At 27.2% G+C, this 11891-nt stretch overlaps 2 protein-coding genes across 6 annotated transcripts in view; one reads left to right on the plus strand and one right to left on the minus strand.

The window, feature by feature from the left end:
• Window positions 1-2013, plus strand: part of Engase (cytosolic endo-beta-N-acetylglucosaminidase) — a 63821-nt gene extending 61808 nt beyond the window's left edge. For 2 of the 5 annotated variants that reach the window (XM_083085645.1, XM_083085644.1), the window contains exon 12: window positions 874-2012. In XM_083085645.1, coding sequence (XP_082941771.1) covers window positions 874-1128 — 255 coding nt within the window. In that variant the 3' untranslated portion in view covers window positions 1129-2012. Of the gene's footprint in view, window positions 1-873 lie in introns of all 5 variants that reach the window. The other 3 variants (XM_083085646.1, XM_083085647.1, XM_083085643.1) reach the window with 2 other exon arrangements.
• Window positions 2014-3944: 1931 nt separating this feature from the next.
• Window positions 3945-10864, minus strand: LOC145963566 (putative cytochrome P450 12a5, mitochondrial). Its single transcript, XM_083085648.1, has 9 exons — window positions 10666-10864; window positions 10029-10274; window positions 8933-9176; window positions 8004-8200; window positions 7411-7612; window positions 6729-6888; window positions 6133-6381; window positions 5509-5724; window positions 3945-4845 (listed from the first exon to the last, which is right to left on the minus strand). The coding sequence occupies exons 1-9, from the start codon at window positions 10712-10714 to the stop codon at window positions 4738-4740; spliced, it is 1671 nt and encodes a 556-aa protein (XP_082941774.1). The 5' UTR covers window positions 10715-10864; the 3' UTR covers window positions 3945-4737.
• Window positions 10865-11891: the final 1027 nt, after the last annotated feature.

Below are 11891 nucleotides of genomic sequence, written 5' to 3' on the forward strand. Positions count from 1 at the left end.
GAATATTATTATTTTTAGCAAGAGTTCCCAATAATTCTGCTATAGTTCAGCCTATATATGCAATTTCAGACCGATATTTCAATAATTAATAATTTTTTATGAATTTTTAATGTCCTCGACCAGCACGACACTTAATAAAAATGTGTCGTGCTGATGATTTTCCGTAGTTTTAACGGCAGTTCTGGACAATTCTATAAAAGTTCTATTCTTTAGAAACATTTGTCAAGCAGAGATTTTTTAAATAATTATTTATGACATAGTAAACGGTCGGAATGGTCTAAATGTCATGCTGGTCTAAATGTCATACTGGTCAAGAACATTAAAATTCGTAGATTGTCGTGCCAGCTTCACAGCCACCTCTGGAGCGATTAATGACATCATTGGTCAATCACAGTTATTTCAGTCGTCTGAGGAATGGATGTGAATGGCCAGCTTTTAAGTTTGACGTAATATCGGACGAGAGCACAAAAAGAATGCAAATTTAGCTGTATTTATAAATTTAATGAAAATTAAAATTTTTTTATTTACATGTGAAGTTACATGTTAAGTGCTTTAAAATCTATATCTCTTTAAATTTTTTACGGTTTTGTAAATTTAAAATAAAGAATTTTGCTTTTATATTAATATTTTAATAAAAAATATTACCAAAGTAAATTTTTTATTTAATTCTATCTTGTTTTAACATTAAAAGTAACGGAAAAAGTAACGAATCGTTATTTTTGAAGTAACGGTAACGCTAACTAGTTACTTTTAAAAATAAGTAACTAATAACGGTAACGAGTTACCTTTTTTACTTGGTAACGAGTAACGGTAACGAGTTACTTTTAAAAAGTAACTTTCCCATCCCTGTATATAACACATATTTGAATTTAGATGAGACCAAAACAAAAACATCAACCGCTCGCAGATCAGGAAGAACTAGAAATAAAGAGACAAATTGAGATTAAGAATGACTCCTTGAAAAGGATGTCATCAGTTGGAGAGGATCAAGTGGATCTGGCGCAAACCTACACAGGATTGGACAAGAGAATTTCCGAGGAGTTTATTTCAATCGCTATGGATCCAGATAGAAAATCGAAGGCTTCCAGTCATTACGGCAGCGAAATCGGAACTACAAAAACTTTTTAATGACTTATTACAGTAATTAAAGGACATGGTGCAAAACCAAAAAAGCTACTTACTTATAATTTATAAAACCTATTATATATATACACATGATTTCTCGTATTTAAAATATACATTCTCTCTCATGCACCGAATCATTCAATTTCGAGTAACATTCATTTATTGAGAGCGTGATATTTTGTTATCATCGTATTTGTTTTTTGAGACGTTCACAAAATAAAATGCAATTTCGAAATATGAAGCAATATCAAGCCACTAATATACTATTATTTTGTTAATATTTGAGGAATATTAATATTTTTAACTTATGCATTACAAGTTTCATCTTATCATTAAGCATAATTAAGTACGTGGAAAAAGATGTGACAAAGAATTTTTATGCTAAGAGTGCTGAGATGTCCATTATATTGCTATTATATAATTTAATATAACTGTTATTTCATAATTAATTGTTGATTGCATCATGAAAATTTTCAATTTTATCACGTAATTACATATGAAAAAATTAACATATTAAGAATAAATAACTTTTTAATATAAATAAATAATTTTTTAATATAAATAAGGAGGATGCCGAGTGTACGCACATACAGAGATTTATAGTAACATACACATGAAAAAATTTATAATAATTATAGTTTTATGAATAGCTTATATGTGTTTTACTGTTCTATCTTCCTTAGAAAGGACAAATTCTAAAGTTACCTGTTGATTACCTGATGCACGTGTTCAATTTTGTTTTGTTACTATCTATATTTTACCAATTGAAACGTGTTATTATCTTTTAATATTTTAATTTTAATGAAAATTCTATTTATTTATGTGTTAAAATTTGTTTTTATATAAAAACCTCTATTTCATTTGGGAAGGAAAAATTAAGTTATATTAATTTACTAATTGTAAGCATACATACATACATACGTACATACGTACATACGTACATACGTACATACGTACATACGTACATACGTACATACGTACATACGTACATACGTACATACGTACATACGTACATACGTACATACGTACATACGTACATACGTACATACGTACATACGTACATACGTACATACGTACATACGTACATACGTACATACGTACATACGTACATACGTACATACGTACATACGTACATACGTACATACGTACATACGTACATACGTACATACGTACATACGTACATACGTACATACGTACATACGTACATACGTACATACGTACATACGTACATACGTACATACGTACATACGTACATACGTACATACGTACATACGTACATACGTACATACGTACATACGTACATACGTACATACGTACATACGTACATACGTACATACGTACATACGTACATACGTACATACGTACATACGTACATACGTACATACGTACATACGTACATACGTACATACGTACATATATACATACATACACACACATATATGTATATATGTATATATATATATATATATATATATATATATATATATATATATATATATTAGGCCTATAACTAAGTTCCCGCCATTTTTTTACTTGAAAAATGCATTTATTTCAATAAGAAAATGAATTAATATATTAATCAAAATATAATCCTTTGTTTTCTATCTTTTTCCCATCTTTTTTGCAAAAGTTGGATTCCGCGACGATAGAACGACTTGTTTTTTTAAGCAATCCATTGATCGATGCATTTTTGGACTTCTTCGTAATTGGAGAAGTGTGTATCAGCGAACACGTGTTGCATTGATAGGAAAAGGTGATAATCCGATGGGGCCAAGTCTGGAGAATAGGCGGCTGCGGGAGAACTTCGCATTCGAGCTCCAATAGTGTTTCTTTTAAGATTTTTGCAACATGAGGTCGCGCGTCATGCAAAAGAATCACTTTACGTTGATTACTGGCCTTTTTCGCATCAATTCACCATTCAATCAATATAATTGTTGTTGGTAGCGGTCAGCCGTGACTGTTTCAGAAATCAATCGATGAACTTCAGCTGCAGTTTTATTTAAATCAAAGCAGTGAAGAAGTATGTGTCGAAAAAACAACTTATCACGTTTTATTTTAAATCGATTCAAAAAATATCTCTTTCACAAAAAATGAATCTTTGCTCACTCAATTTCATTGACAAATGCCTAACTTCACTACATTTGCAGCTGGAGCCATTTAATTATGAGCGGCGGGAACTTAGTTATACACCTAATATATATGTAAATGTATATACACATAAATTACAATACAATTGTTTGCTAAAGTATTTTATTTCAGTTTTGATAAGATAGTTTATATAGTATTTTGATTTTTAAATCAGTTATAACTACATTATATAGTCATAATTTTCTTTATTTATCCATACGTGTAAGTTAATTTAACTATAGTTTATTTGTATGTATATATATAATTTTTGTTACATATTAATAGAAAATAAACTTTTATCTAAAATTAACTTTGTCATCCAAATTTAATTTTTAGCTTTAGATATACAACACATTCCAAAAATGTAAGAGATAAAATAAAGAGATAAATCTGATAAATATTATAAAAAACAATTATGTCCATCACACGTAGCAGCAGAAGTAATATTAAAAATAATATCAAAATATATACATATATATATATATATATATATATATATATATATATATATATATATATATAAAATAATATAAAAAATTTTAAATAACAAAAACGTAATATCAAAAAATTTATTTGTACACAGAAGAAATGCTTTTTATTCATTAAATGTAAAAATAATAATTTTATTTCAGATTTATATAAAACATGCTTAATATATTTTATTTGTGGTAACAATACAAATACACAAGTAAAAATAAATATTAAGTTAAATATATTAATATCAAATTATATTAATATTAAGTAAATAAATATAAAGACAAAAATATTATTACAATTTAACTTGAACATCATAATTTTCTTTATACGAGAATGTTTGTTTGTAAAAAATTATAATCTGATCTGTTTCACGCGAAAACTTTAAATGATTACCATTTAATTTTGTTTACAACACATTCGTTTTATCTATTTTACCAGTGAGGATTATATGATATATTAACGATGAATATTTTATAAGATAATCAACCTCAATCGATGCTTGTAATAAATTGTTGTCTCAAGATCATTATTCAATGATAATGTTAGATTACAGAATGTAAAATATTATAAATAAGCAATATATCTTCTTTCTAAAATAGGAAAAAAGAATATATATATGTATATATATTCTTTGTTTCAATTTTACACACACACACACACACACATATATATATATATATATATATATATATATATATATATTTGTGATATTTTTTTGCATTACTTTTTTCAAAAACTTACATAAAGCAAAATATTGCGCTTTCTGTTTTCTAGTATAACTTAAAATGAATTGTGATCAATAGCGATTTTTTTCACTTTTAAAATTGTGGTTAATGGCGATCTTTTTCATTTCTCTGGTCAAATATTTGTAAATCAATTCAGTTATTTATTTAGATAACAAACTAACAGAAAATGTGAATATGTTAAAAAAATATCGCATAAGATAATAAAATTCTGACAAATTCTATAAAACAAACGGTAATGGATTGTGAAAAAATTTGAGACGATCTACAAATCGATGAGTTTGAATCGCATTGGCAATACTAGCGTGTTTGTAATTTGGCTTTTGTACTTTAGTGGTTCGTGATGCCATTCAATTCGGAAATTTCGTATGATCTAGATAAAAATAAATGCGCATTTGAAATTTTTTTCCAGGTTATATAGATTTATATATAAAATAGAATAGTTTAACGCCTAAGTAAAAAAGAGATAATATAATTGAAACATAGAATTTTTTCAAGAATAAGTTAAATCGTACACAATATTATAGAGATATTGTCTTTCTTGTAAATATATTTATAATTCTTTATTTTTTATTAAACAATATTACTATTTGACTTTTTCGATGAATTCTTATGTATACTATTTTTCCTCGCAATCTTATGGAAAATTAAAATTTTTTACTACCATAAAAATATTAAATAAGAGAAAAATCAGAAAATACTATAAAAAAAAATATTAAATAAGAAAAAGATCTCTTCAAAAAGGGAATAAAAAAGTTAAAAGAAAATAGAATCAGAAGCGAATAAATCTTTGACTGGTAATTGCGTTATGTGTAAAATTTCACATATGTTTTAATAGAAGACAATGCTTCTGTCCTTTCTCTTCACCTCACCTCGTTGAAATATTTAAATTATATTGCTAGTAAAAATTTAATTTTTGATTGACGTTGTTACTTCTTTTTAATAAAACATATATCATTTCAAATGCAAAATCACATAATATGATTAATTGGATCCTGAGGACAAATAAATTAATATAGAATAAAAATTTACGAACTGTCAAGAGCAATGTTTCAAGTTCCATCTCGGCGAATCTTCGGCCAATACAGGTGCGCATACCGTATCCAAAAGGCATGTATGCGTAAGGATGCGGCTCTTTGATCAATGGAAATTTAGTTTTATCCCGTAACCATCTCTCTGGTATGTATTCGTGTGGCAATGGAAATTGTGCAGATTCCATTGAAATCAATGCATGACAAGCGATAACGTCCAACTGATATTATTGGATGATGCAATACACATAATTTTATTATTCACATAATTTCATTATTCAATTATTCCACAACATACGACAAGTTCAATTCCTCTTTAAATTGTAAAAGATTAATATAAATTTATTTAGCGAATTGAACTTCAGGAACAAGCAAGTAATTAATATTTCTCTTTTGTCTAAATTCAAGCGAATTTTGTTTTAATATATAGAACACTTTAATTTGAAGAGTTTGGTTACACAATAAAATGTTTAATGTTAGTAAATATTTCATAAGAAATATATTTGGACACATTGATTAAAAATACATTAACATTTAATTTATAACATATTTATATAACTAATAAATGGTGTATATGAGATAAATATTTTTAATTCTAAAAAAATTGATAGGATAAAAAAGAAACGTACCCCTGCTGGTATTCTATATCCTTTTATAGAAACATCCTTTTGCATAGTTCTTTGAATGCCAATAGTAATAGGAAACAATCGCATAGATTCTTTAATGCAGGCCTTAGTATACGTTATTCGATTCAGTATATCATGCGTAACAAGCGATGTTTTGCTCGGTAAAACAGACATTACCTCTTCTCTTAATTTTTCTTGAGTCTTTAAATTATTCGCGATATAATAGAGCAAACCGCCAGCCGCATTGCCAGTCTATAACAGATCTTGTTTACTTAATTCTTTGTGAATCTTATTAATTCTATTGAATTCTACTATTTATATATTTATATATTATATAATTCTTCTATTTAATCTTACATAATATTTGATGTGATTATATACATAAATAATATACTTGCTCTCTCTATTTTTGTTTGTCTTATTCAACAAAAAATTTACCTCTACACATACATGAAGAAAATTATAAGAATTTATTTTTATCTTTGTTTTACCATTACTATAGCCACTTTTCAGGAAAAGAAAATAATTCTATTTATAAAAGATCGAGCTATATATTAAAAATTAATTTGAATATTGGAATTAGAATTCCCGCACATTACCGTGTCAATACCCGCCATTAGCATATCCAATGCCATTATATGAGCTGTTTTTTCGTCGATACGCAAAAGCTTCTCCAGTATACTATGATCTTGCGAATCTATACTGTCTGTTCTTTCACGAAGTTTCTCCTTAGCGCGTTCGATACATTTAATAGAAATTCTAAAATTAAAAATAAATAGTAGTATACAAATGTGAATTGAGAAAATATGACTTTAATAGCATTTATGAATTGTGCTTTAAAACTTCCCACACAGCACATTATACTAAAAGATAACGAAAAGATGTCTTTTTTAAATTATCTTTTCGACAAAACGAAAAGATGTCTATAAAGGCACATGTATGTGGCTCTCTCTGATTGATGCGTGCGAGCAGTATCCTCTTTCTGGCATTACTGCTCGTAAAAGGCAAAAATATGCTTCAGATTTTATATTAATTACTAATTCTTTATATACATTTCGTGATAAATATTAAATACGAGATAAGTTAAGAGTGGCTCGCCGCGTAGCGGCAAGCGAAGAAACACGTGCCACATACTATTATGTCTTTTTTATGTCATCTTTTTCGACAAAGCGAAAAGATGTCTTTACAGACATCTTTTCGTTTTGTCGAAAAGATAACTTAAAAAAGATATCTTTTCGTTATCTTTTATAATGTGCTGTGTGGATAGTTTTTTATATTTACTCATTAAATGTATCCAGGGCATGGAACAACTTCTTGAGATTTCGCGTATTGTATATCTTCCACAATGATGGTAGGTTTTCCAAGCGATACATGAGATCGAATATGTCATGTACGCAATTAATCATTATTTGTGGTTCCGAATTCATGGCAAGATTGGGCTTTAAACATCCTAATCGACAACCCAATGCGATCGAACACATTGCTATTTGTTGTATAAGAGTAGATTAGCAGTCATAATCACAGGTATATAATTCAGTATAAAAATAAAGTATATCTATAACTTTTAAGTATTTTTTTGTCGAATCGTTGATAAAAATGAATTATAATCCATTAAAAAATGTACAGAATCGCACATTAAATTATATAATATGTATATCTTATCAAGAGAGAATGTATTATTACATTATTATATTAAATATTGAATATATTGTACATCTTTTATAATTATATATCATATACGTTATATATATTGTATGTATAATTGATGTTCTGTTGTTTTTGTATATTTCTTTTTTCGAAGAGAACAATAAAACATCAATGGCATAATAAGTATTTCACAATTCATTCGCATAAATGCATATACATATACTTACATTCCAAACTCCATTTATACAATTCATTCATAAAGTTATTTGGCAATTCTAGAGTTTTAGGATCTCGCAATGCTCGTATCTTTTCTATGAATTCGATGGTCACTTCACTTATTTGCGTGATATGCGCTGTGACTGTTTGCGGTTGCATCATGTGCGGGTTAACTTTTGAGCGAAAATCGCGCCATACCTTTCCTTGACTGGAAACAGCAGAGAAAGAAAGAGCTTTTTTCCAAGAAAAGAAATAATATTTTATGTGATCTACTATAATTATGCTTATTTATTTATAAATCTGATTTAATTTCTGTCATTTTATATTATTATGATTTGAAAGTAATAGTGTGGCAACATTTTTCTCAGAATAAAGTATTTAAAAAAGTAAAATTAATCTTTAATTTGTATCATATTTTAATTTTTGTCTATAGTCTATCATATATAACTACTAAAATTGCAACATTATAACAACATTATAAATATATATGCGTATATATACATACATATGTATATGTATACATGTTGCAATTTTAATGGTCAACAGTGTATAATTTTTCTCAGAAGCAATAAATAATTTAAGTTATCACGAAAGATGAATAGAAAAAAAGAAAGAAGAGAAACATGATTCTACCAACGTCGTTTAACTTAATCTTAGCTTAAATCATTCTTTGTCTCTTTCTAAAAGAACAGTTAGAAGGAGACAAAGAGTGAGTTAAGCTAAGATTAAAGTTAAACGACGTTGGTAGAAACAGGCATTAGACGTCTATTCGACTTATCATTTCTCACTGGGAAGAGGTTTGTATTACAGATAATATATTTGTAAAGATAAAATTTTGATATTTGCAATTTACTGTTTATTAATGCAATGTGTATTAAAAGATTTCTCCTTTTTATCACAAATAATTATATTCTTATCAAAAAAAATTTATTGTACTGACTTTACTGCAAGACCATACTGTCCATCGTAGATATGTTTCCTATTCTTACGATAGTAATGTAAGCTTTCTAAGGCAATTCGTATCGGTGAAGTGCTTGTCAAATGATACATCTCTTCGCAAAGTTGCGGACAGAATAGAAAGACACATGATCGACGATTCATTAAGCCGTCCAGTTTGACGATGTTGCCATACTGTTCGTGCAGCATACGTAATAGAGTCATAACATCTGCATTACCGTATTCACCTACATCATTTTCATCAATAAGTAGTCACTTTAAAGATGCACGTGGTTTAAGAGAATGAGAAAGTATATATGTTATATTTGTACAATAATTGTTACCTTTTTTTAATTTAATAAAATGATAATAATAGTTAATAAAATAAATAATAATAATTAATAAAATAATAGATGCAATATATATGATACTGTTAAATAAGCTCTTATTAAAACAATTTTATATTGGAATAAATAATGCAAGTAGGAGTCTGATTAACAGATGTTGAGAGAGAGAGAGAGAGAGAGAGAGAGAGAGAGAGAGAGAGAGAGAGAGAGAGAGAGAGAGAGAGAGAGAGAGAGAGAAGGAAAGGGGAAGAGAAGAAAGAAAAATATATAAATCTTATTTTTATTTTTACTTTGATATCCTTTTAATCTCTTTCTATCTCTCGGTCTCGCACTCGCATCTAAAAACAGAACATTGCTATTATTTCTTTAAATGTTATTAACTTTTAATCAAAGAAATTTTTACATATGTTGAATAATAACAATAATAGGAAATCTAAGATAAATAATTAAAGAGATAACAAAATTTGTTAGAGATTATTTGTTTAGGTCCTTCATGCAATTCAAAAGACACTAAAATTAAAGTAACAATAAAATAACATGTCACATATTGTACTTCTCCTATAAGTACTATACGACTTGTATTTGTCTATTAATTATTAATTTTTCTAAAATTTCTCATTATTTATTAATTATATATAGAATTATATGTAATTCATTATTTGTAATTCATTTAAACTTTATGCTTAAATTTGGAATCGATTGATAAGCAATATTTTTATTATTTCAAATATAAATTGATCAAAGAGTTTTTACCTATATAAGGTATGAATCTAAACCAATTGCCAAGCAAAGGCAATGCTTTTGGACCAGGAATATTTTTGGTCGGCCATACATATTGCGGTTTGTTTTCTATGTTTGTTATTTTACTATCTACTGAACATCCTTTGATCGACTTTGCGCGACTTTGTACATTTGATGACAATCGGAAACCATTAACCGTTTCACGAATAAAAAACCTGATATGCATCATATTTTTTATTAGATGCTCTTGAATTTGTTCTGTAACATATCAATATCTGTTTATATCAGAAACGATGCTGATAAATGAGTGATTTCGCAAGATTATTATTTTAACGCATTCATAATACATAGTTAATACTATGTTGACATTTATTTGAAATATATAATAAACATATAAAATTACATATTTTATTTAATAAATGTATAACGAAAAGTATTTATTTAGATAATAAAGAAATATCTAAAACTGTCGAATTGAGAATTTAAGATAAAAATAATGTTAACACTTACTCATACACAAATATGATATTAAAATTGAAACCAATGTGTGTTCATAAAATACGTTATACATTCGCGTAATTGATTGTTAAATTAAATAAAATGCATTTATATCAAATATGATGAAACAATCTTGCATGTGAACGCATACCTTTTTTGTGTTTCTTCCGTCTGTAAAAATTACGACAATTTTTTAACATAGATATTCTTCTGCTTATCTTTCTCACTTTCTACGCACTGAACAAGAACTGGCTTCCCAATAGCACAAAAGGCCAAAAACATTTTAAAGATATTTAAAGACGGATACAAGACGTCTTTAAGTTTGTTTTAGATGTTTTTTAGGGACGTGTCTGGGTTGTTTCTGTTTATCTTTCTGTTGATTTTCATTATTTTAATATTCGTCGTATATATAATAACGATTTCGACACAAATTCATTGAATCATAATATAAACAGATATAAATATTTGACGAGATACAAAAATAAGATCGAAATCTGATTTATCTTAAAAGCAGATAGTTAAATAAAATATGTTATTAAATTTACAAAAAAGAGAGAAAAAAAAAAAAAAATATATATATATATATATATATATATATATATGTAGTATTATTTTTATTTATCATCTTTATCATTTTCTAAACATTTTGTTTTTTTATATGTGATATTAAAAATATTGTGTATTTATAAAGTAAATATGTGTGATACATGCTAATAATTCTTAAAGAAGGGACTCGAAATAAGATATATGTTGAAATTATAAACAAATAATTTATAGAAATGATTCAAATGAATACCCGTACGGCATTTTAGATTTCAGATACATAGCAGATAGATAAAATTTGAAATGTTGCTATATAGCAGATATATAGCAATACATATATAAATTATCTATTAAATACATATTTAATACCGATAAATGTCCGCGCTATGGATACGTAATTTACGTTACATATCAGATACATATGATTATATATATTCGATACGTATAAAATACGTAAATTATATATTTCATACGTATCTGTAATATTGCAAATACGCGCCTAAAATGTATCATATAGGTTATTTATTCATATACACATACAGGGTATCGATTGTGTAACTTTTTCTAAAGTGAAAACGTGAAAAGTGAAGAATTTCTTCCAATCACACATCGATTTCATTTTAAAATCAATGCGTGATTGGCGGAAATTTTTCACTTTTCACGTTTTCGCTTTAGAAAAAGTTACACAATCGATACCCAGAGCGTTTTCCAGCAAGCGATACAAACATAATATTACGCAGAGTATTATTCTATCTTTTTTCAATACCAATGAACAAAGATAGAATGATTCTGTGTAACACTGTCTGTGTCGCTTGCTGGAAAAAATTTATTTTT

This window comes from Camponotus vicinus, unplaced genomic scaffold (assembly GCF_025532165.1).
Source record: "Camponotus vicinus isolate PSW18456_S1 unplaced genomic scaffold, iyCamVici1.0 SCAF_12, whole genome shotgun sequence".
NCBI lineage: Eukaryota > Metazoa > Arthropoda > Insecta > Hymenoptera > Formicidae > Camponotus > Camponotus vicinus.

What these genes read in the sequence shown, in the direction of transcription:
- LOC145963566 (XM_083085648.1), bottom strand. Translation starts at nt 10,714, where the DNA reads ATGTTAAAAAATTGTCGTAATTTTTACAGACGGAAGAAACACAAAAAA. An exon ending in CAGTATGGTCTTGCAGTAAA is followed by an intron (nt 8,201 to 8,932) that starts GTCAGTACAATA and finishes TGCTGTTTCCAG; the next exon opens with TCAAGGAAAGGTATGGCGCG. An exon ending in GATATAGAATACCAGCAGGG is followed by an intron (nt 5,725 to 6,132) that starts GTACGTTTCTTT and finishes CAATAATATCAG; the next exon opens with TTGGACGTTATCGCTTGTCA.